Below are 25,407 nucleotides of genomic sequence, written 5' to 3' on the forward strand. Positions count from 1 at the left end.
CCCCCACCCCCCAACTTCCATCAGTTCCAGTCTTTGATTTCTCGAAAAATGCTGTTTTCTGCATGTTACACAGTAGTATAGATCCTCAAACTATTTAGCTGATTATTATCAATAAAAAGTTTGTGAATGTTTATTCAAAACCAGCCAAGGAGTCCAGTTTGCTTTGTTGCGTCTTCAGATACTTTGTAAAGGGTTCCCATTCATCTTTAAAGTCACAGTTATCCTTGTCCCGTAGCTTATAGGTCAGTTTTGCCAGTTCTGCATAGTCCACCAATTTTTCTTGCCATGATTCTTTAGTCGGGGTTTCTTCAGTCTTCCATCCTTGTGCTATTAAAACTCTCGCGGCCGTTGTCGCATACATGAAGATGTTTTTCAGCTTTTTTGGCAGATCTTTCCCTACAATCCCTAACAAAAATTCTTCAGGCTTTTTAACAAATGTTAAATGGAACAGCTTTCCTCCCTTGACACTCGCACCCATTGTTTGGTTTTCCAGGCGAGGTGCCTCCAAGTGCAGAAGATCCGATATGCCTGGGACTTTTCTGCCAAGCGGTTCGTGAAGGTCGGGTGAGTCACCTTGAGCCCGGCAAAGCACTGGGCAGGAACAAAGGCTCTCTTGTGGTGCTATGGCAGGTCTCCTTCTCTTGCAGGGTCCTCGAGGAGACACACACCTGCGCAGAGATCCATGCAAAGTTTGGGTCTGGGCTGACCAGCGCAGAGCAGGGCATCAGGTACTTGCTTCGCAGAATCCTAGAGTTGGACGGGAGCCCCAGCGCTCATCTAGTCCAGCCCCCTGCAAAGCAGGAATCAGAACATGCATGCATCCTATATGGAAGAAGTTGTGGTTGGTCTAAAATCAGCCGCTCAAAGCATCATCATCATCATCACTTTTAGTTTGTATACCGCCTTTCTGTCTTACAATACTCAAGGGGGTTTGCAAGCTGAAGAAACAAAGAATGTACACCTTACAACAATCTAATGCAATACAAAAATGTGATAATAAAACAGCTTTAAAATAAGCAATCAAATAAAGTAACATTAAACAATCATTAGAATAGTATGGAATAATAATATCAGCATATAAAAATTAAACAGAAACCCACTCTTAACAATTACAATAAATAATTTCGAAACTACAATCAGTAAAACAATGGCAAGCCACAGAGCATAAAATATTACAGTAAAAATTGAGAAGCAGAGACTGGAGGGTGGGGCAAGGCAGGTGGAAGGAGGCCTTGCCTGATGGAGTCTCTCCCCTCACCTTGGCAGGAGCGGCGGGGGTCTCCAAAAGGGCAGGCTGGAGCCCCACACAGGGCTAGCTCAGTCGGTAGAGCACGAGACTCCGAATCTGAGTTGTGGGTTTGAGTCCCGTGCTGGATTCCTGCATTGCAGGGGGTGGGGCTAGATGGTGACCCTCGTGGTCCCTTCCAGCTCTTATGGCCCCCACATGCCGTCCCTCTGAGGCGGAAGCCCCAGAGAGTCTGGGGGGAGGACAGAACCCCCACAAGATTGCAAGCAGGCATCCTTCAAAGGGCAGAGCCGGGTCATGTCCCTGATGAACCAGGCCCCTTACGGGGTGGGGAACGTCCTCCAGACGTCCGCCCCCTTTCTGTCCCTTAAAAGCTCCTGCTGTTTCCCTCCAGAGTAGGAAGGGGCGGCAGGTGCCTCAGGAGCCCCTTGTATTTCAATTAATTGATTGTGATTTTATGTAAACTGTCTTCCTTTTGCTGTTGTTGGCAGCTCTGAGCCCGGCTTTGGCTGGGGAGGGCGGGATATAAATAAATTATTATTATTATTATTATTATTATTATTATTATTAGTGGACCAGCCATCCCATGGACTCCCTTTTCTCTCTCTTGCTCATCCGCAGGAGCGTCATCTGTGGGCCCAACGCCATCAACGTCGAGATCGCACCAATCTGGAAGCTGCTCTTCAAAGAGGTGCTTCTTTCTGCCCGGAGGCAGCTATCTCTGCTCATCTATATCTATCTTGCTGCAAATACTCTTATCTTTTTTTTTGTACAGTGTTACCTTGGTTCCCAAACTTAATCCGTTCCCGAAGTCCATTCCCAATCCGAAGCATTCCAAAACCAAGGCACACTGCTTTCCCATGGAAAGGAATGCAAAATGGATTAATCCGTTCCAGACTTTTAAAAACAACACCTAAAACAGCAATTTAACATGAGTTTTACTCTCTCGCAAGACCATTGATACATAAAATGAAAGCAATAATCAATGTACCGTACTATAAAATAAATAAGACAGTATTGCAGATGATAAAAATTAAAATTATTTTTTTTCCTTACCTGCACTGATGATAGTGATTGTTTGGATGGGGGGCTTTTATCCATTTCCTCAGTCACTCAATCAATCAATCAATCTACTGAACTGGGTTCCACACAGTCACAAAAACTGAAAAAGCCTCAAAAAGGAAAACACAAAGTAAATAGCAAAACCAAAAGCGCCAAATACAGTGGTACCTTGGTTATTGAACTTAATCCGTTCTGGAGGTCCGTTTGTCTTCTGAAATGTTTGAAAACCAAGGTGTGGCTTCTGATTGGTGCAGGTGCCCCAGAAACAAGAGCCGACAGCTGCATCGGTAGTTCGGCTTCTGAAAAACGTTCAAAAACCGGAGCACTTACTTCCAGGTTTTCCGGTGTTTGGGAACCAGGGCTTTTGAGAATCAAGGTACCACTGTAAAATGCTTTGAGAGGGGTTTCTTTTGTTTTGTTTTATAATCAAGTGGTGTATAAATCTTTACAAAATGTCATGTTCTTTATTTATTCTTTATTAAATTTATGTACTGTACCTCCGCATCACGGTATCAAGGCCCACGAATGCATCACATAATAGGCAGCTGAAGAATCGTCCTCTCCTGCCTCTTTCCTTGAGGTCCTCCTTGGCTCCTGCTGGTTGGGCTCCGTTAGCTTCTCCCATCTCCAGGGTGACGCTGCCCTGCCGGGAAGCCGAGGCAGGCAGATTAGCCCTTTAATCAACAAGAGATTTAGCCTGCTCCCGCCAGAACATCCTGCTCCCACTCCACAGTCCCGAAACCATCGCCATTCGGAATTTGGAGATTTTGGGAACTGACCAAGAGCCAAGTTGGTCTCATGAAAGCTTGGCTTGCAAAGAGGCCTCTGGAGAGGAATTAGGCCCCCCATGCTGGGCCAAATAGGAGGTGGGGGGGGGGCTTTTCTGCGTCATGGTTGGAGCAAAGGGGGTAGGAAGCAAGTTTCCAGGGGGCAGGGATTCTGAGCCTCAGTGGGGCACCCCAGAAGTTGCCCATCTCCCATCAGCCCCAGGAAGATGCCAGCATGGCCAGGGGTCAGGGAGGGGGAGAAGGAGAGGAGTTGGAGGCCCCCCCCCACCCAATAATCTTGACTTTTCTGCAGGGCAGAAAGATTAAGAGACTCCCCACTTCCTTCCCCTCCAAACCACCAGCCCAGCCCTCTGAAAAGCACCCTAGTTTCTGGTTCCCCCACGTCTATTTCTTTATTTTATTTAGTTCATAAAATTTATATACCACTTGATTGCAAAACAACAATCAAAATCCAGAGAAAATGCTTGCATGCCAGAGAGAAGGTTTTGCTTGGGCTAGTTTGGTCTGGCTAAGAGAGCGACGCCAATGCGTCCAGTGTGGGGTGGGGCTCTTGCCAAGGGGCACAAGGGGTGGGTCGTGGCAGAAAGCCGCCTGCGAGTGCCCCTCACTCAGCCCCCCCACACCTCCTCTCTCTTCTCTGTTGCTGGGCAGGTGCTGAACCCGTTCTACGTCTTCCAGCTGTTCAGCGTCTGCCTGTGGTTTGCGGAGGAATACATTGAGTACTCTGTGGCCATCATCTTCATGTCTCTGCTCTCCATCTCTCTCACCGTGTATGACCTCAGGAAGGTGAGCAGGAGGGAAGGGCCTCGCCCAGGCAGGCGGGGGGGGGGGCGCCTCATCGACCTCAGGCTGTGCCAGAATTACATATAATCTCTAGCTCAGGGCCCCACTCTCTTGGCCCCCCCAAAAAAAAATTAAAGGGAAAAAACCTGGATGTACATTTCCAAAATATAAGATAATAATTTTCATTTATAACCTGCCCTCCCCAGCCAAGACCGGGCTCAGGGTGGCTAACACCTAATAGAAAAACAATTGATTGAAATTCAGCTTAAAAAACAAGATTAAAGTACAACATTAAAACATTAAAATACAGCCTCATTTCAGTGGAAACTCAATCAAAAACTTTTTTGGGGATAAAAACGTCAAGTCTTCACCAAGGCTAACTATCCAAACTGGTCCTACACGGGCCAGAAAAAAGCCAGGGAAGTCCCCAAATATGAGTTCCAAGATTAAAAAAGCAAATAAAATAAAACCTGCATACAGCAGTTTTGTGTTGTGTCGGCTCCTATGATGTAAGTCGTGGGCTCTGTCTGCTCGCCTGGTCCCTGCAGGATCTGATCACAAGAGCAGGACTCTTCCCTCCTGTGGTTTCCAGCAACTGGGATTCAGAAGCACGGCTGCCTCCAACTGGGAAGGGCGTGTGGCCAGCAGCCATCCATGGCCCTCTCCCCCTTCATGAATTTGCCCAGTCCTCTTTGACAGCCATCCAAGTTGCTGCCTGTCTCTGTCTCCAGTGGGAGGGAGTTCCGCAGTTTAACTTTGTGCTGTGTGAAGAAGACTTTGCAGCTGGAATCCTGCGAGGTCGGAAGGGCCCCCTTCAAACCAGGGAGCTGACCTCCCCGCAGCTGCTGCCTGGGCTGTAAACTGGTTGGCTGAGATTCCAATCCTGTTCCCTTTCCTGGCGCTGGAAGCGCAGCAGGGAAACGAGGGCCGGGGGCCGTTGGGCGGCTCCCGGCTGCTTCCCAGAGAGATGCACCTCTTTTCTTTCCATGTCCACAGCAATCCGTGAAGCTGCACCGGCTGGTGGAATCCCACAATGGCGTCCTGGTCAAGGTCCTCAGGAAGGAAACAGGTGAGCCCAGGACCAGGGCAGGTCCCTCTCCCTGCTGCCTGCTGCACCACTCGGGGCAGGGAAGGTCTGGATCTCCTCTCCCCCTCCCTTCTCTGCCTCCCCTCCACCTCCACTGCAGCCCAGGAGTTGGAAGGGATCTCCAAGGGTCCTCTAGTCCAGCCCTCTGCAAGGCAGGAATCGTGGCTGAGGGTGAGGTGCGGAAGGGAACTGTCTTATGTGGGAATGTTGTAGATACTAGGAGAGGATACAGTGGCACCTCTGGTTACAGACGCTTCAGGTTACAGACGCTTCAGGTTACAGACGCTTCAGGTTACAGACTCCGCTAACCCAGAAATAGTACAGTCATACCTCGGGTTAAATGTGCTTCAGGTTGAGCGTTTTCAGGCTATGCTCCACGGCGACCCGGAAGTAACGGAGCGTGTTACTTCTGGGTTTCGCCGCTCGCGCATGCGCAGACGTTCAAAATGATGTCACTCGCATGTGCGGAAGCGGCGAATTGCAGACGTGGGTTGCATTCACTTCAGGATGCGAACGGGGCTCCGGAACGGATCCTGTTTGCATCCAGAGGTACCACTGTACCTTGGGTTAAGAACTTTGCTTCAGGGTGAGAACAGAAATTGTGCTCCGGCGGCGCGGCGACAGGAGGAGGCCCCATTAGCTAAAGTGGTGCTTCAGGTTAAGAACAGTTTCAGGTTAAGAACGGACCTCCAGAATGAATTAAGTACTTAACCTGAGGTACCACTGTATATTGATTTAATAGTATCCTTCCTCTCTCACGCTTGTGAGTCAACAGCAGAGTGCATTCCCCAATACACACAGCAGTGGAGGAAGCTGCAAGGGCGCCTGGGGCGGTGCACCCATGGGATGGGGCGCGCTGTGGGGCGTCTGGAGTCTGCCTGCCTCCTCCCACTCAGCTGCCCTATAGTTGGGGGGGAGGCAGCAGGTGGACCGTTTGGGCAGGAGAGACACATGGCTCAGGTGTGCTACAGGCTCTGTGGTGAGTGCCACCCAGCATTTTGTCACCCTCCTCAGTGGTGACACCCGGGACAAACCGCTCCCCCACACCTCCCTTCCTCCGCCCCTGAATATCTAGCAGGAAGCTAGTTGGTAGATTCATTTGAATCTCTTTACTTTAGCAATCCAATCTGGCTTTGTTCAGATTGGAGTATATTCCTGGTAAGACCCCTTTTATCCCTCCTAAAAAGAAGAAAGATACAAGAAGCTTCTTTTTAAAGTAACAAGAAGTTTACTCACATTCAGTTCACAGTTGGCTCCCTGAAGGCAGGCTTCAGCTTGCAGTTACAGATACAGTGTGGCTGACATCCTTGTGCTGCTGGCAGAGAGCCAGCAGTGCAGTCCAAGAGAAAAAAAGGCATCAAAAGAGGAAGGGTGACTGGAGCTTCTGTGGGGTCTGCAAGGGTCACGTCCATCTACCTGGTCACTAACAGTAGCAGCATTTTCAGCTTTCTTGGGCACATGAAACTAACCACAATTACCTTGAATTTCTGCTTAACCCTCAAGAAAGCAGGGCATTTTTGCTGGCGAGGTTTAATTCAAATCCATCAGACCTCCTTTGGGGAAGGTTCTCAGGCAGGGTGGAAGGAGAAAGAACTTGCCCAGGTAAAGACCACCTGGTGGAAACTCTCACACATATGGTTCTCAGTTGTAAACTATATGCTGATCTCGGTCAGCAATTTTTGGATCAACTCTGTATCCCCAAATGGAAACCAGAGTCAGAGGTCGTACATTTTCCATCACTGGGGAATGATCAGGAGCTCACCAAGTTAGTGGCTGAATATCTCCGTTTGGGGTTTTTTGTTGTCGAAATAAACTGCAGACGTCTGATCTCCCTGGAGACCAAGAGATGTGATGACAGACTGCTCTGCCTCCTTTCTTTTAGCAAATGTTTTGTGGCACTGGGGAAGTGGTAATTCTGTATTGATCTGTTTTGGATGTTTGAATGTTATGCCAATAAAAGGTTTGATGATGATCTACCTGGACACATGCAGCGGAGGATGCTCCAGGAAGTTCAACGGCCTGGACAAACATCCCCCTGTCTGTGTCCACTCTACGCAAACAAGGAATGTTGTATTTGGCTGCTCCAATGGATTACCTCCCACACCCTTGATATGGGTGTTTCTGTTTGCCCATCTGCTCAGCTCCAAGGAAAGGAACGTTTTGTCTTTGTTTAGGTAGGACAATGGAGTAAAGTCAGTAAAGGACTGGGACATTTGCAGGGAAACCAAAATGCTTATTTACAAAGCTATTGTACTTCCCACCTTACTATATGCTTGTGAAACATGGACCACTTCTAAACAACATCTCCAACTCCTTGAAAGATTCCATCAACGGGGTCTCCAAAATTTTTTACACATCGCTTGGGAAGACAGGCGAACTAATACCAGTGTACTGGAAGAAGCAAAGATCACCAGTGTTGAAGCAATGATTCTTCAACATCAACTTCGTTGGACTGGTCATGTTGTGCGGATGCCTGATCATCGTCTTCCAAAGCAACTCCTCTGTTCCAAACTTAAAAATGGAAAGCGTAATACTGGTGGTCAACAAAAGAGATTTAAAGACTGTCTCGAGGCAAATCTAAAAAAATGTAGTATAAACACCAACAATTGGGAAACACTGGCCTGCGAACAGCCTTGACCAAAGGCGTCATGGGCTTTGAAGACACTTGAACTCAGGACGCAAGGGAGAAACGTGCTAAGAGGAAGGCGCACATGGCAAACCCTCACAGGGATCAACTCCCGCCTGGAAACCAATGTCCCCACTGTGGAAGGACGTGGGGATCCAGAATTGGCCTCCACAGTCACTTATGGACTCACTGTTAAAACCGTGTTTATGGAAGACAATCTTACTCGACTACGAGGGATCGCCAAAGAGGAAGAAGGAAGAAGGACAATGGAGGCTGCACTGTTCAGTTAGGGCAGGTGCTGCTACACTAAAAGATCAATTTCCTCCAAATGATTAACCATGGAACCGAAGACCTGATCTGCAGCCCAGGGAGAAGCCCAGTTGCTGCCGCCTGATTTTAAGCAGAAAAACCTGAGGTTCCGAATGCCAGAGGAAATGTACTGATGTGCTAAATGCTTCGGTGGTTCTTTGTTTACATTCACTGGTCCTTCCTGTGCGAGGAGCTCATGTTGGCAGGGGACCCGGGTTCTAATCCTTGCAGCTGCCTCAGGGCTGTTAGCAGAAGCTGCTAGTTGGCTAAGGGTGCTGGGAATTATGGTTGGGGGGGGGGGAAACTACAGTTCCCTGGATTGCCAGGGTGGTGGGGGTGGGGAATATGCTTTAGACGTGTGGGGTGTGTGCAGCCAGAACCCAGAAAGTGTGGGGCATGGCAGACTTTCCTGAGTCACCAAGAGGGTTGAGTGAAGCTGGCACAGTAAGGCTGCATTAAATAACAGTTTGCAGACCAAGTCCTCATGTGGAAGCAGGGAGGGGCATTTTCAGTTTCTATCAGTTTCTCCATTTCCCACATTTCTGCATCAGTCTGCAAATTTTGTTTGTTAAAGTCCAGATAAAAATTCATCAGTGAATAGCACATCAGTATGCAATTTTCCCCAACGCACATTTCTGCAAAGCAATTTCTGTCTGTTGCTTTGACTAATATATGCACTTTTGAGCACACATTACCCAAGCCTGAGCCATTTAAGGCTTTAAACACGAACGGGAACATCTTGGATTGGCTGCCGAAATGAACTGGCAACCAGCCCAGCTGTTTTGAAGGGGGGGGCGTTATACGACATCCAAATTAACTTCAAGTGGAATAAAGCTCTTGTCCCTCTGGCGCAAGAAATCTTCCTTCTGCAGCTAGGAAAGTGACTGGGAAATGCACGGAAAAGTGTGTGATGCACAAACAACAGAAGTTGTCCAATCGCCCCACAAGAGAATTGGGGTGAATGCAGGGGGGGAGGGGAGAGGGGCTCCTGCCCCACAGCTTCTACTCTGCTCCTCTTTTTTTCTTCTTCCTCCAAATAATCTTTATTAGTTTTCCAGTTGCATACTCCACATACACATAATGTGTTGCATTTTACATTTATACTTGCTCCCAAGCGCTGACTTCCCTCCTTCCTTCTTCTGGTTTTTTATATCACATTATTTTCATCCATTTTGTATATTGTTATTCATTTTCCATATTTGTCCATAGTAGATCCATAAATAAATAAATCCTGTTTATACAATTCTTATTGTCTGTCTGTATTCATTTACAACTACTGTTAGTTATATTAATCTCCTTATACATTTTGCTTCTTATTATTTTCATTTATCCATCACTTTTCTTAATCTTTCCTGTTATGAGGTTTATTTCCAGTTCTACTGGTTTCACTGTTTCATCTTATCTTTCCTATATACAACATAATTTTTTCCCATTCTTTTTGAAATGTTTCCTCGCCCTGTTGTATAATTTCCTCTATTAATTTAGCTATTTCTGCATATCCCATTACCTTCTGTCGCCATTCTTCTACTGTTGGTACTTGCTGGGCTAGCAGTAACCTCGCCGCTGTTGTTGCACATAAAAACAATTTCTGGTTGTTCTTGACTAGATCTTCTCCTACGATTCCTAACAAGAATGCCTCTGGCTTTTTCAAAAACGTCCATCTAAAGACCTTTAGTTCATTGTATAGTTCCTCTTGATGTTCCAGAGAAACCTTTGCCTCTCTCCACTCCAACCAGGTGTCCAAGAGGTGGAGTCTCGCCATCTGGTGCCCGGAGACACCCTGGTTTTGGGAGGGGACAAAAGCCTGCTGCCCTGCGACGCCGTCCTGATCCACGGCCAGTGCGTTGTGAACGAAGCCATGCTGACAGGTGAGGAGGAGGAGGAGGAGGGTGGTGTTACCTTGTGCGGCTGAGGGATGCTCCCTGGGGCAAGGGTGCCCTGCCTGGGTGAAGGTGCCCAGGGAAGGTGGCAGCCCCAGAGCCAAGCGCCAGGAGCCAGACTCAGCAGCGCAGGAAGAGGCAGAAGCTGCCACAGATCGGGGCCGGATTGAGGTTGGATGCGGCCCTCAGCTCCTGAAGCTAATCGGGCCCTTTACATGTCCAGCTGTCCTTTGTCAACAACAAATTGTCGCTGTTCTTTTGTGTTGAATATGTGCTATATGGTAATTGATGGACCTCATAGGTATCTCAGGCCATTTGCACATCACAAAACGTGTATTTTATCAAAGCAATTGTTGAACTGAAATACAATTAAGAAGAAGTCTATTAATGGTGAAATAATTATTAAGCTCTAACTTAAAATGATTTTTTATTCATAACAAACTTAACATTGGCATTTGGCAATAACCAAAGTTCCTTTAGGAACACAATTTACAAAGTCTCATAAACTAGTCTCTAGAAACTTGCTATAACATGAAATAATAATAGGTGTAAATATATGATTCAAACTACTAATAATTAAAAATAGCAGAATGTAGGCACCCTATATATAGAAAGGAGCAAACCAGGGATATTTTAGGGAGCAGGCTAGCAGGCAGAGCCCATGACTTGCATCAAAGGAGCCTACACAACACAAAACACTGTAGCTGGATGTAGGTTTTATTTTATTTGGTTTTTATTTTATATTTTGAAAATGTGCATCCAGTTTTTTCCTTTAAATTTTTTTGAGGGCCCCCCAAGAGAGGGGGGCCCTAAGCTAGAGCTTGTTGAGCTTATACGTAAATCTGGCACTACACAGAATCCTAGAACTGGGAAGGGATTCCCAGAGGTCCTCTAGTCCACCTCATCGCCCCTTTAATGCAAGTCTGCTCTGCTCCAGGAGAGAGCATCCCAGTCACAAAGACCTGCTTGCCTGGGGACGACCAGCACAGCGGCCGGCCTTGGCGAGAGAGCTGTGCGGAGGATTTCCGGAGACACCTTCTCTTCTGTGGGACGGAGGTCATCCAGGCCAAGGGTCCAGTGAGAGCCGTCATTCTGCGGACTGGTGAGTGACAGCATTGACCGGGAGCAGGGCGGCGGGGGGAGGGGGCTTCTGCTCGATTTGCTGAGCGTCACCCTGTCACCTCTTGGATTGTAGATCTGTAGAACTGAGAGGGACCCCCAAAGTCCATGCAGCCCAACCCCCGGCAGTGCAGGAATCGCAGCTCAGAAATCCCATCTCCTTCCCTCTCTCCTCCGTCCCCAGTGGAGAGAGGCCTCTGGGTTGGCCCAGTCCAGGCACCAGATCTGAACTGGGAGGGCACGGGGGCCCTTCTCCCAGATGAGCCAGGGGGGCTCTGGCATGGGTTCAGGGCTTTCCAGAATTCCTTAACATAAGGTGACCAACTCCCCCATGGACATGCTCTCTTCATGTGCCCCTCCCCTTCGCCAGAGCACATGGGGGAGTCCTGGGTTTCGGTCTGCAAAGAGGGAAGGGGGTGGGATTCTGCCCTCCAGCAAGCTTCCTAGCCCAATCCATACAGGAGGAGCCAAAAGGAAGACAACTTTGCTATGTTTGTAATTATGTAAATCTTTTCATCTCGTAAGCCGCCTTAGCATTGTTTTAACTGTGGAAAGGCGGCATACAAATAAAAAATGATGATGATGATGAACTTGCCACGGTTTATTTATGTCATTCATCTACAAAAATATTTATATGCCGCTAGTTCACGGAGGGGACGGAACGCGGGCGGCGCTGTGGTCCAAGCCACTGAGCCTCTGGGGCTTGCCAATCAGAAGGTTGGCAGTTCGAATCCCCGCAATGACGGGGTGAGCTCCCATTGCTCGGTCCCTGCTCCTGCCCACCTAGCAGTTCAAAAGCACATCAAAGTGCAAGTAGATAAATAGGTACCGCTCTGGCGGGAAGGTAAACGGCGTTTCTGTGCGCTGCTCTGGTTCTCCAGAAGCGGCTTACTCATGCTGGCCACATGACTCAGAACAACTGTCTGGGGACAAACGTCGGCTCCCTCAGCCTGTAAAGTGAGATGAGCTCTGCAATCCCAGAGTCGTTCACCACTGGACTTAACTGTCAGGGGTCCTTTACCTTCTACCTTAGTTCACAGAGGAGAAAAAGAAAGCGGTTCACAGTATTTCTTGCATAAAGGCATATAGAAAAAACTGTATTTAAAAATAATAATAATTAACCATCAATTAACCATTCAGAGAAACCCAGCATCCACTATCTCCTTATTCTGCTTCTCATCTTCTGACCTGAACCCTCACTTCTGGAACGGCACCCCCAAACTCTCAAGCTCTCCCTAACCCCACCCTCAGCCCAGACCCACTTTTAGGGACTTGTAACTCAGAGCTGTTGGGCGTTGAGGCTCCCCTTTTGCTGTTTGCATTTGGGGTGCTCTAGTTGACCTGTGGAACTCCATCCCACAGGAGGCAGCAACGGCCACTCATCTCAATGGCTTTAGAAAAGGATTGTGCACATTCATGGAGGAAGAGAAGACCAGCCAGGATGACAGATGGTCTGCCCCCAGATATTATTACATTGCATCACATTATTATATGTGGCAGCCATGCTTCTGAATCCTGTGGGAATGATCAGGGTGGCAGGAGAGGATATATTGTTTATTAATATCCTTCCTAACTTGCACTAGCAAGTTCCTTTACTTAACAGAGTTCCATTCCCCTTTTACATGCACAGCAGATAGCTGGTTGCAGGCTTGTGTAAGCTTCTCACTATTATACAATTCAGACTGTCTCAGATTGAATTGTACAGTGGTACCTCTGGTTACGTACTTAATTTGTTCCGGAGGTCCGTTCTTAACCTGAAACTGTTCTTAACCTCAAGCACCACTTTAGCTAATGGGGCCTCCTGCTGCTGCTGCGCCACCGCCGCGCCATTTCTGTTCTCATCCTGAAGCAAAGTTCTCAACCCAAGGTACTATTTCTGGGCTTGCGGAGTCTGTAACCTGAAGCGTATGTAACCTGAAGCGTATGTAACCTGAGGTACCACTGTACGTTCCTGGTATGTTCCCTTGAATCCCTCTTAAAATAATAAGGATGTGACAATCTCATTCAAAATCAATAAAAGAAGTTTACTTACATCAGTTCACAGTTGGATTCCTGAAGGCAGACTTAGTTACGAATATGTACATGTGGATCTACACCATATGGGGGAATAATCCCAGGGCTTCTGCTAGCAGAGCAGTCCTAGCTAGAAACTGGTCAAACGAAGAAGGAGGTCAAAAAGAGGGAGGTGTGCTGTGTGACTTGTTCTTTTGTTACCTGGACAGGTGAGGTCACTCCCACCTTCTATCACATGCAAAAGGAAGGATGCTCCAGCCAGGAGGAACAGGAAGTTTCAGCTGGCTGGACCAAACATCCTCTTGCATGTCCATTCTAGGAAAACAAGGAATGTTGTACTTGACTGCCTCTCATGGATCACATCCCACAAATCCCAGGGAGAGTTGTCCTTCTGCTCAGATCCTGCCTTCAGGCTTTTCCCCACTGAGGCATCTGGTTGGTCACGGTGAGAGCAGGGTGCTGGACGGGGTGGGCCACTGGCCTCATCCAGCCCAGGCTCTTCTCAGCTTCTCCTGCTCTGCCTTCCAGGTTTCAACACAGCGAAAGGCGACCTGGTGAGGTCCATTCTGTACCCGAAGCCCCTGAATTTCCGTCTCTACAGGGACGGCATCCGCTTCCTCCTCTGCCTCATTGGGATCGCGGCCGTCGGGATGGTCTATGCCGTCTGCGTCTTTGTCCTCAACGGGGTGAGCGGTTGGCGCCCAAACAGCGGATCTCCCATGGGATCCTCCAGGGGGAGGGGGGAACCCTGCTCAGGAACCCCTCCCTTCAGAAACCAGGGAGACACTCTTTGCGCAGATGTGACACACACACACACACACAATTTTTATTTATTTTCCATTTAATATTATACATTCACATCATTATTATCTACTTTTCCTCCCTGGCTCTTTAGAGCCTATGGACTTCCTTCCCTCCGGCCTCAAGGCTTTCAAAATTTTTTTATTTTTTTTAATAATAATATTTTATTAGGTTTGACAATAAAAAGATACAACCAAACATAAAACAATAAAGACACACAAAAAATATAAGACACAACAATACAGTTTTTCACAAAAGAGAAAAAACAATCAACACTCAACAAATAAAATAAGGCAAACACAGATCGCTCTTTTCTAGTTATTCATCTTTGATTGACTTATTTTCCTGACTTCCTCACACCTCCCTTTTTTGTATCCCTCTTTAGCAATTAGCTCAGCAAATTCATATCTACTACTTTGTCCTTAAATATTTTATCTCCCAAATTTATAGTTTCAAATTTTTTATCTCTTGTTACTAGAACCTCCTCATTTCTCAAGGCTTTCAAAATTAACCCTTATATCATTGCATTTTATACGTTTTCCAGTTCTAATTACTCTCATTACGAAATGGCTCAAAATTTAAATAAAGGTAAAAAGATAGAAAATTTCTCACTACAAGTCTTCAGACACCCCTGCTGGTGATGTTAATTGCTTACAGTAATCTTTCAGATATCGTATAAATTTACTGCAATCCTTTTGTAATACTTGATCATGCTGGTTTGGGATTTTTCCCATCAGCTTCGCCTGTTCTGCAAAGTGCATCAACTTCATCTAGATGTGGCAGCTGAGTATTTTGCATCATGGCCGTTTTGACATTTTGGTTTTAGTACTTTTCCAGCAGCACCATATTGCTGGTTTCTCTGAGACGCCTGAATCTCATACTAAAATGAAGGCAGGAGGCTTTGATTTTTCCAAACACATTCCAACTTTTGCCCATGTGGCCATTTCCCTTTTTCCTCTGTTCCTTGTATTTGTTGACAGGAAAACACGTGGTCTTTGTTCCCCTAAACAGTCTCGCTGCCATATGTGGTGGACTTGTAAATTTTGGGAACCTTTGCTGGCAGCTTGCCCCATGGAGCCCACACGTTTCGCGGCGCGTCTCTGCTCCAGGCCTCCTGGCTTCCAGCTCCAGTTAGCAGAGATTAAGCACAGCGTCAGAAGCAAGCAGCCTTGTGTGCAGCAATAAATCAGGCAGACGCTCGGTTTCTTCCTTATCTTACATGTAGCTTTAATCTCGTACAAAACAACAGATCGTTAATCTCCCGGTGACATACAGCTCATCTTTCCGGAGCTTCGCAAACTCACACTGCGTGTGTCTTTCTCTCTCTCTCAGAGATACTGACCACTCCCAGTGTTCTAAACACGCCTCCGAAGAATGTGAGGCGTCACTCAGAACTTCTTAACCCTGTAAGTTCTGACTCTCTCAACACCCCCTCTCGCATCACATTCTGAGAGGACTGGTGAACACACCTTTACAGACCTCTGTGTGTCCCACACCTTCCCACCTGCCTGTTGAGTCTCCTCACAAATCTCTGGTTCGCACTGTGTGAGACCAACCCACACATTTGTGACTTGAAACCTCTCAGGTGGAATTCCCTTTGTTGCCCGTGAAGACCGCCTGGGCACAAACTGGGGTTCTTCTCCTGACCCACTGGGGCCAGCAAGTGCGTCTTCTTCATCAGACTCCCCCTCTGACTTGACCCGTCTGTGAGCTTTCTCCATCACTCTAACAGGAGATGAGGGCTCACTCTTGGACACTCCTTTCACAACCTGTGGAGACGCCTCCCCCTGGTGCTGATCCTGATCATCGACCAGATCACCATTACCTGGCTCTCCCTCCTGCTCAGATTCGGATTCAGACAAACAAACTGAGACAGTGTCATGGCTGACTTTGCGCCTTGAACTATTTCCCTGCTGCTCTTTGAACTCAGCATGCTTACTGACCAGAAGCTTGGTCTGATCACCTTCTGGGTACGCAAATCTCCACCCCTTTGTCGCGGGTTCATACCCACAGAAGATCATTTCCTGGTACCTTGGACCACCCTCTTGCTGCAACCACTTTGGTACAGGCACCATGGCCCTGCAACCAAACGAACGGAAGAAATGCACCTGTGGCTTCTGTCCGTTGAGCAAGAAATATGGGGTGTCACCTACCACTGCATTGTAGCACCTGTTCATCGTGAAATTGGCCGTTTTTACTGCCTCCCCCCAGAAACTGTGAGGCAACCCAGAGTCACTCAATAGGACTTCTGAAACTTGGACCAGAGCCTTACTCCTCAGCTCTGCCACGCCATTCTTCTGAGGCGAAGTCACCTTGTGACGTATCCCCCTCTGGCGAAAGAAACTCTTTAGAGCAGACCCAGTGACCTCTGAACCACGGTCAAACTGGAAACCTTGCACCTTGGTGGAGAACCTCTGTTCCACCGCCGCAACCCAATCTTTGATCAGTTGCGTTGCTTCCTCCTGCGATTGCAGCGTAAAAGCCCAGGAGTTCCTAGTATAATCATCGATCAAAATCAGCAGATGCCTGGCTTTGCCCAGACTTGGCTGAGGCATAGGCCCAAACAGGTCTGCGTGCACAAGCTCAAAAGGCTTTGTGGTCACCCTCTCCACCCTGGGATAACTGCATCCCTTGTTTTTGGCTTTCCTGCAAGCCCTGCAATTTAGGGTTGCACCACATTCTCTTACCTTGCACCCTTTGGTGCATTCTGATAACATCTGCAAGTCATCACAAGACCCATGTGCAATCCTCTTGTGCCACACGCATGCACATGAAACATGAGTGTTCATGTTTTCTTTCCCAGCTCCCTCCTTCAGAGGTATTGTTTCCAGAACAAAGAGATTGTTCTGATTTTTCTCAACACGTACCAGTTGCTTCCCCCCTCTGGAAATTGTACAGACATTGTTCTCAAAACAAACCATGTACCCCTCCTGTAAAAGACACGGTACAGACAAAAGACAACAATTCAGTCCCGGCGTCACGTAGACTTCCAGCTGCGCCTGTAGGAAAACAAGGTAAACATTCCCAGACTTTTTTACAAGCCTTTGTGACCCATCAGCAAAACACACTGTTTTCTCAGCTGAAACAGCTCTGCAGTTCTTTATCTGGACACCAGGTGACTCAGGCACGAGATGTCTATTTGCAGCAGAGTCAATGACCCAACGTAACACATTGTCCTTCGTTGCCTTTGCAACAGAGTTCCTTCTGCCCCCCTCCTTAGGGCCTTTACCGGCGTCTTTCAAAACAGCCATCGACGCAAACATCTGATAAGCGCCTCCTTCCCCTTCCGGCCGACCCTGGGACTTTCCACGCTGGCCTCTTCTCCCGGGCTGGTTCCCATGGGAAATGTCCTTGGGACTTTCCTGCCCTTTCTCTCTTTGTGGGCAGCTTCGGCGCAGGTGCTCCGGAGAACCGCAAACAAAACAGCGACGAATGGAAAACTTTTCAAACTTGCCTTTGGACTGCAGTGCCCCCCCACTCTTGCCAGCAGCTCTCCTTGAGGCTTCGCTTTGAGGCTTGGGGACGTGGCTTTTGGCTTCCAGCTCTGTGGTTTCTCTGCAAACCTTCTCCAGCTCCTGCCAAACAGCCTTGGCACTCTCAAGACCCTTGGACTGGCCTTTCTGGCCTGCACCCCCATTCCTGGGTGCATAGCTTCCAGAGGAACAGCTAGCCACTGCTTTCCTCTTCCCAGCTTTCAGCAGCTTTCCAGCACACGGCTGCCTGTCACGTTGGCGTGTCAAAGCATCGCAGCAGCTTCCTGACACGGCTCTAGCCCACTTTGGGCTTCCAGGGCGTCCCACAGCCCCTCCTTGACTCTCTGGGCGTTCCCCAGCTTCTGTGCAGCTCTTGGCCCCCTCTGGGCATCCCTCAGGCTGACTTCTAGCCCCCTCTGGTCTGGCTCCCACTTTCTTCAGTGCCTGCCACTCGACCCAGGGCTCCTTCCCGTTTGCCTCTTCAAAAAGGACTGCACACGATTCATGGCTGTCTGCCATCTTCTCCCCCGGGGCCCAGCTTACTTACGACCAGTAGTAGCTGCTCCCGGCACCCGGTACAGCACAGCACCTCCCAGCGAGCTCCTTGCCTCACGATCAAAGGCACAGCTCCCCAGCTGGCTGGCTTTCCTCTCAGCGTCTCGGCTTGCTTCACAGCGTCAGCTGATCTTTCATAACCTTTTGGGAACCTTTGCTGGCAGCTTGCCCCATGGAGCCCACACGTTTCGCGGCGCGTCTCTGCTCCAGGCCTCCTGGCTTCCAGCTCCAGTTAGCAGAGATTAAGCACAGCGTCAGAAGCAAGCAGCCTTGTGTGCAGCAATAAATCAGGCAGACGCTCGGTTTCTTCCTTATCTTACATGTAGCTTTAATCTCGTACAAAACAACAGATCGTTAATCTCCCGGTGACATACAGCTCATCTTTCCGGAGCTTCGCAAACTCACACTGCGTGTGTCTTTCTCTCTCTCTCTCAGAGATACTGACCACTCCCAGTGTTCTAAACACGCCTCCGAAGAATGTGAGGCGTCACTCAGAACTTCTTAACCCTGTAAGTTCTGACTCTCTCAAAAGAGAGGTAAAAGAGTATTGGGAAATGATCCATAATGAATTGAAAAAAATGTTTAAAAGTACTTTCCCCAAAAACCCAGAGTCCTTTCTGCTGGGGATAATTCAGACTGAAAATCCCAGGTGTCAAAAAAGGTTATTTATGCGTGCTACCACTGTGGCCTGTGTTTTGTTGGCCCCCAAAATGGAAATTGAGCCCCGTCCCAACCAAAGAAGTGTGGCAACTTAAACTGAAAGAATATGCACAACTCGCAGACTTAACATATAGAATAAGGGAACCAGAAGAACATATGTTTAGAGAAGATTGGAAAATGTTTATTGAATATATGGGAAATAAGTGTGTATAGCTGAAAATGTTGGCAGCATTAAGATAAATTCAACAGTCTAAATAAATTTTGACGGATGCAGTAGTGGAATATTGAATGGTATAGTTTCTCTAAAATATGCAGGGATTTATTATATGTAAAATGAACCACAGAAAGAGAAGAAGGGAAGTCATTGAAATCTTAAGGATGTAAAATGAGTATTTTAAATTGTAAAACAGAAATATATATATATATCAGTGTCACTGCCAGTGTCTCCTGGGGGCCCCTGAATTTTGATCCCTCTACTTGGGGGCTGCCATCTTGGTTGGTATCATTAGGAATGTTTTTTTTTTATTGGTTAGTTTTTGTTACTATTATTATTATTATTATTCTTAATCTTATTATTCCTGCTGTGGAGGCAGAGCATAGCCATTGTGGCTGGCAAGAGCCATGGGTTTCACGTGGCCTTTCCAACCTGCCCTGCTGCTCTGGGTGCTAATTCTGCTCCCTTCCCTGAGCCAGGAGGAGGCTGGCGAGGTGGTGAAGAAGGCGCTGGACGTGATCACCATTGCAGTTCCTCCCGCCCTGCCGGCTGCGCTGACCACGGGGATCATTTACACCCAGAGGCGGCTGAAGAAAAAAGGGATCTTCTGCATCAGCCCCCAGAGGATCAATGTGTGCGGCCAGCTGAACCTCATCTGCTTTGACAAGGTGCGCAGGGAGGGGGAGCCTGGCAGGGGAGTCAGCAGGGAGAGGAAGCCCCCTTGGCCTGGAGGATTTTGGGGGGTCTTCAAGGCTCTTGGCTTGGCTGATGGGAAGCTGCAGAATGTTCACAAGCGGTCCAAGTGTGGCCACCTGAAATATACTCAGAGTCGCAAAGTGATTTCATGCTCTTTATTCAGCTCATAGTGGTGAGGAGGAATGAATGAAAGTCCCCTCAAAGTATCTGCTTTATATACATTATTTACACAATGGGCTGCACATGATTGGCTAATTCCGGAATTCTACTGTAAGCCAATCAAGTTGTGGATTCACTTCTATCTGGAGCATGACTGGGTGGTTCCTGCCAACCAATCATACTGCTGCATTGTTCTAGGACCAATCAGACTGCTGCATTCTGAATCCTATTGTTCTAGGACCAATCAGACTGCTGCCTTTTGGATCCTATTGTTCTAGGACCAATCAGACTGCTGCAGTTTGGATCCTATTCAACTCAGTACATAACACCACCCCAGCCTAGTGCAACACCCTCCTTCCGTCCAGCGACCAGTCAGAGGCTTTGGGGAAGCAAATCTGAATTCCGACTGGTCTTCAGAGCTGCAGTGCTCCTGCTCCTGGAGGGGAATATTTCTTCCCAGTTTGAGAGTACGTAGTAGTAGTAGTAGTACAGTCATACCTCATGTTACATCCGCTTCATACCTGAAGGAGCATCTCCACCCCCATCATTCAGCCCAGACACTGAGGTCCAGCGCCGAGGGCCTTCTGGCAGTTCCCTCATTGTGAGAAGCCAAGTTACAGGGAACCAGGCAGAGGGCCTTCTCGGTGGTGGCACCCGCCCTGTGAAACACCCTCCCACCAGATGTCAAAGCGATAAACAACTACCTGACATTCAGAAGACATCTTAAGGCAGCCCTGTTCAGGGAAGTTTTTAATGTGTGACATTTTAGTGTATTTTTGGTCTCTGTTGAAGCCGCCCAGAGTGGCTGGGGAAACCCAGCCAGATGGGCGGGGTATAAATAAAACAACAACAATAATAATAATTCATGTTACGTTCTTTCAGGTTACGTCCTGCGGTGACCCGGAAGTACCAGAAAGGGTTACTTCCGGGTTTCACCGCTCGCGCATGCGCAGAAGCGCAAAATGATGTCATGCGCATGCGCAGAAGCAGTGAATCGCAACCCGCACGTGCGCAGATGCGCCGCTGCGGGTTGCGCTCTTTTCATTTTGCGAATGGGCCTCCGGATCGGATCCCGTTCGCAACCAGAGGTACCACTGTGGTGGCAGTATTTCATTTCTATACCGCTTTATATTTTAAAGAAAAATCTCAAAGTGGTTTACAGCGTATTAAAAGATCCATAAAACATTCTGAAGAAAGTCAAATATAGAGCGTACAGTCAAAGCAACATAATTCAGAGAAAATTAAATATTAAAGATTTCAAAATAAAACGTTACAAGGGAGGTCAACATGTTTAGCACAAAGTTAACCAAAATAAGCTTAAACGTTTCAAAAAACACACACACCACGTTGCTAAGTGAAGTCAAATATAAAATGCACATTTCAAACAGTGTAATTGACTATGAAGCTAAACCACGCTTGCTCTCAGCCTCCACCCTGCGTCCGAAGGAGCACAGCACCCAAGGGAGAAGGGGCCTTTGAGCGCCAAGTGGGAAGCCCTCTAGGAGCCCGGGGGGGGGTGAGGTTACCTCCATGTTGAGCTCTGTGGACGAGGCCCCCGACCCCCAAGGAAGGTCCCCAGGCCAGCTGCCCTTTTCCCCATGGCTCCTCTTCCTCCTCCTCCAGCTTCAGGTCTTGCAATGCCTTGTTTTGTCCTTGCCTGCCATCCTGGCACCCTCTGACCAATTCCCCTGCCCCTCCCCAGACTGGCACCTTAACCGAAGACGGACTGGATCTCTGGGGGCTGGTCCTGGCCAAAGGAAAGAGGTACCTGCCTGTCTCGTATTTCCACCAAAGAAAATCCCCTGTGTTGCAAAACAGAACACTCTAAACAAGAATAAGCAACAAGTTGGCTAATAATATACTGACAGTATTTTTTATAACACTACAGTGGACCCTCTAAGTTACGTAGTGCTCTGGATACGTAACTTTCGGGTTATGAACGCGGCAAGCCTGGAAGTGTATACTTTGGGGTTTCGCCCTGCGTGCATGTGCAGAAGCACTCAATCATGCTGCGCACGTGCGCAGAAGCGGTGCCTCTGCCTACGGACTTTTCAGGTTGCGGACGGACCCCTGGAACGAATTTAATTCGCATCCAGAGGGTCCATTGTTTCAAAATTCATAAACAGAAGATGTATAATATGTGCATGGAGTCACAAACTAATAAGGATCAAATCAATGTTCCATGAACAGGAATGGCAGGAGTGGGAAGTCACTGTCAAAGATCACTGCAATGGAGGCAGAATGCCTTTCCACAGTCAATATCCTACAAACGTGAGATGATGGGTGCTCCTAACGTCGCAATAGGGTGCTCTGAGCACAGAAGCAGACAGGACAGGTCTCCCAGGATAATGAACTGTTTCAATGATAATTCTCCATCCGCTGGCAACAATATAAAATGAAATCCATTATGTTCAAATACAATATAGTCATACCTTGGGTTACAGATGCTTCAGGTTGTGTTTTTTTGGCTTGTGGACCGCTGAAACCCAGAAGTACCGGAATGGGTTACTTTCAGGTTTCGGCAGTCACTCATGCGCACAAGTGCTAAATCACACTTTGTGCATGCACAGAAGTGTCGAATCTCAACCTACACGTGCGCAGACGTGCTGCGGTGGGTTGTGAACGCTGTGAGTTGCGAATGCGCATCCCGCACGGATCACGTTTGCAACCCAAGCATCCACTGTACTGAGATTGAAATGTCAGTATATTATTAGCTGACGTGTTGCTTGTTGTCGTCTCATATTTCCATGCAGCTCTTCAGTTTCCAGGGTGGTTTAGAAGGACTAATAATATGCTGCACTGTGCTAAGATTTCTTCATTGTGGGGGTTGGACTTGATGATCTCTGGGGGGCCCTCCCAGCTGGACGGTTCTGTGATTCTTGACTCGGAGACTTCTTGCAGGCTCAGAAACACACCTGGGCCGCCCTTCTCCAAGGCAGCTGTTGGGCCGGTCCCTTTGGGCACCCTGCTTGCCTCATGCCGCCTGCTCTCCTCTCTCCCCGCAGCTTCCAGGGCGCCCACTGCCTCTCCTCCGGCCCCCCGCTGCCCTGGGGCCTGGCGTGCGGAGCCATGGCCAGCTGCCACTCCTTGCTGCTCCTGGACGGGAAGATCCACGGAGATCCGCTGGACATGAAGATGTTCGAGGCAACCGGCTGGGTGAAGCTCTCTCTTTGCTGTGCAGAAGCTCAGGGCTCCCCTCGGGGGGGGGGTGCCTGCGCTGGGGGGGGGGCGCCGCTTGGCAGGCCAGGCTGGTGGGAAAGCCCTTTGCACCGGGTGGCTCCTTCAGGAGAGCATCCCTCTGCCCTGCTCTCCCCTCCAAGGGCACAGGGATCTCTTTTGGCAGAGACTGCTTTTCAGATAGCTCAGTCGGAAGAGCACGAGACTCTTATTAATATTTTTATATAGATTTTTATTAATTTTCAGCATATCATTTTCAACAGTAATTAAACATATTTTAACATAAGCTATGTTAATCCTAACTGGGATCTGCTGTTGTTTTTATTTTGAATAAACAGGAAATTGAGGATTCCAGCAGAGAAGATGGAGAATGGGCAGGTGCCGTGATAGTCAGGCCAGGAGTCAAGGCCCAACAGGTGAGCCCAGGTGTCTGTCACTCACCTTGGACAGGTAGAGGGGGGGCAGGCAGATCAGGCAGCTTGCTCACCCAGAAGTCTGGCTCCCTCCACTTCTGCATTCCTCTGGGATTAATGAATCTCTTCCTGCCCAAGGAGAGGCAGCGACTAGCCCAAGGTCGCCCACTGAGCAGGGATTCGAACTCAAGTCCAGCACTTTAACCACTGCCCTTGCTCTCCAGGTTCTAGATTTAAATGCCCCCCCAGTCGCTGTCAGGGGGCTTCAGAGTGTGTGATTATAATAGGGAAAACGCTCCGTGTGGGCGGGGGGTTTAATAGCTCCCTCCTCCCGCGGTGCCACGGCCCTGATCCAAGTCGTGCCCCCAGCAGTTGCTCCAGGGCATAGCTGTCAACTTTTCCCTTTTCTTGCAAGGAATCCTATTTGGAATAAGGGAATTTCCCTTTAAAAAGGGGAAACATTGACAGCTATGCTCCCGGGCCCCTGCCCTCCGACCCCTGGGCCCCCTGGGCAGGAGCCCCTCTCCCTCCTCTCTGCACCCGCTGCCCTGTTCCTCTTGCCTGTCTCCCCAGGGTGCTGCTGCCGTGGGCGGCCTGGCCATCTTACGCCAGTTCCCGTTCTCTTCAGCCCTGCAGAGGATGACCGTCGTCGCCCAGGAGTTTGGTGGGGAGCGCCACGTCTACATGAAGGGGGCTCCCGAGAGAGTGGTCAGCTTCTGCTGGCCAGAGACAGGTGACCGACAGCTTTGCAGGCACTGCCCCCTTCACTCCCCCCCACCCCATGCCAGTTTTGGGGGGTGGACTTTCTGGAGAACCTCCTTCCGCAGGGCCTGTAAGACAGAGCTGTTCCGCCTGACTTTCAATTTGAACTTAGCCTGATCTTTTATTCCCCATCCTTCCCTCCCCCTCCCCTTTTATGAAGATTACCCGCTCTGGGATCCCACAGCTAATTCTCCCCTGGTCTCCTCGCTGGCCCAAATAGGACTAATTAGCCAGCTAGCCCTGGTGATCATCTAATGTTTATTGGATGGATTCTCCCCCCTAAATTGATTTTTGAATTCTGAATTTCTTGTTCTTCACATTTTATACTGTATTTTATGCTGTTTTTTGTTGCACCAATTAAGTGTTTTAAATTTGTTGTTAGCTGCCCTGAGCCCAGTTTTCTGAACCGGGAAGGGCGGGGTATAAATAAAAAATTATAATTATTATTATCAAGGCCTCTCAGGACTGGGACTTGCCCCCCCCCCCGGCTAGTCGAATTTGGGGACCTGCCCTGAGCCAGGATCCTGCCCTGCCATAGAGGGATGCTCTCCTTCTCAGCAGGCAGGAATGGAGGAATGGAGAGGCTCTGGACTCAAGCACTCTGCACATGGACAGAAGGGTCTCTCAGGAAAGGCTTTGGGTCCCATCCCTGGGCAGCCCCCCAGTTCTATGGCTTTGCTCTGCCTCCACAGTTGGAGGCAGCGATGATTCTGAATCTCAGTTGCTGGAAAGAGCAGGAGGGGAGATGTGCTCTTGTGCTCGGATCCTGCTTGCAGGTTTCCCTCTGGGGCTGCTGGTCGGCCCCTGTGAGCAGGGCCAGATTGAGGTTTGATGAGGCCCTCAGCTCCTGAAGGTAATGGAGCCCTTAATATGTCCAGCTGTCCTTTGTCCACAACAAATTGTCGCTTTTTTTGTGTTGAATATATGCTGTATGGTAATTTATGGACCTCATAGGTATCTAACCAATGACAAACCTAGACAGCATCTTAAAAAGCAGAGACATCACCTTGCCAACAAAGGTCCGTATAGTTAAAGCTATGGTTTTCCCAGTAGTGATGTATGGAAGTGAGAGCTGGACCATCAAGAAGGCTGATCGCCGGAGAATCAATGCTTTTGAATTCTGGTGCTGGAGGAGACTCTTGAGAGTCCCATGGACTGCAAGAAGATCAAACCTCTCCATTCTGAAGGAAATCAGCCCTGAGTGCTCACTGGAAGGACAGATCCTGAAGCTGAGGCTCCAAGACTTTGGCCACCTCCTGAGAAGAGAAGACTCCCTGGAAAAGACCCTGATGTTGGGAAAGATGGAGGGCACAAGGAGAAGGGGACGACAGAGGACGAGATGGTGGGACAGTGTTCTCAAAGCTACCAGCATGAGGGAGGCAGTGGAAGACAGGAGTGCCTGGCGTGCTCTGGTCCAGGGGGTCACGAAGAGTCGGGCACAACTAAACGACTGAACAACAACAATAGGTTATCTCAAGCCATTTGCACATGTTGCCATGCCATCAGTCTATGCAGAATGTAGGCACCCTATATATAGAAAGAAGCAAAGCAGTGATATTTTAGGGAGTAGGCTAGCAGGCGGAG

At 48.6% G+C, this 25,407-nt stretch overlaps 1 protein-coding gene across 2 annotated transcripts in view; it reads left to right on the plus strand.

Moving 5' to 3' along the window:
* The window catches only part of LOC310762152 (putative cation-transporting ATPase 13A4), a 53,395-nt gene that overhangs the window by 11,146 nt on the left and 16,842 nt on the right, over window positions 1-25,407 (plus strand). For both annotated transcript variants that reach the window (XM_083612735.1, XM_083612736.1), the window contains exons 4-16: window positions 494-564; window positions 648-728; window positions 1,868-1,937; window positions 3,748-3,882; window positions 4,876-4,948; window positions 9,638-9,769; window positions 10,719-10,883; window positions 13,442-13,599; window positions 19,096-19,284; window positions 21,174-21,235; window positions 22,477-22,627; window positions 22,987-23,064; window positions 23,635-23,794. In XM_083612735.1, the coding sequence (XP_083468861.1) occupies window positions 494-564; window positions 648-728; window positions 1,868-1,937; window positions 3,748-3,882; window positions 4,876-4,948; window positions 9,638-9,769; window positions 10,719-10,883; window positions 13,442-13,599; window positions 19,096-19,284; window positions 21,174-21,235; window positions 22,477-22,627; window positions 22,987-23,064; window positions 23,635-23,794 (1,525 nt within the window). The remainder of the gene's footprint in view (window positions 1-493; window positions 565-647; window positions 729-1,867; window positions 1,938-3,747; window positions 3,883-4,875; window positions 4,949-9,637; window positions 9,770-10,718; window positions 10,884-13,441; window positions 13,600-19,095; window positions 19,285-21,173; window positions 21,236-22,476; window positions 22,628-22,986; window positions 23,065-23,634; window positions 23,795-25,407) is intronic.

The sequence above is a fragment of the Podarcis filfolensis genome, assembly GCF_964270895.1.
Source record: "Podarcis filfolensis genome assembly, chromosome: 5".
Classification (NCBI taxonomy): Eukaryota; Metazoa; Chordata; class Lepidosauria; order Squamata; family Lacertidae; genus Podarcis; species Podarcis filfolensis.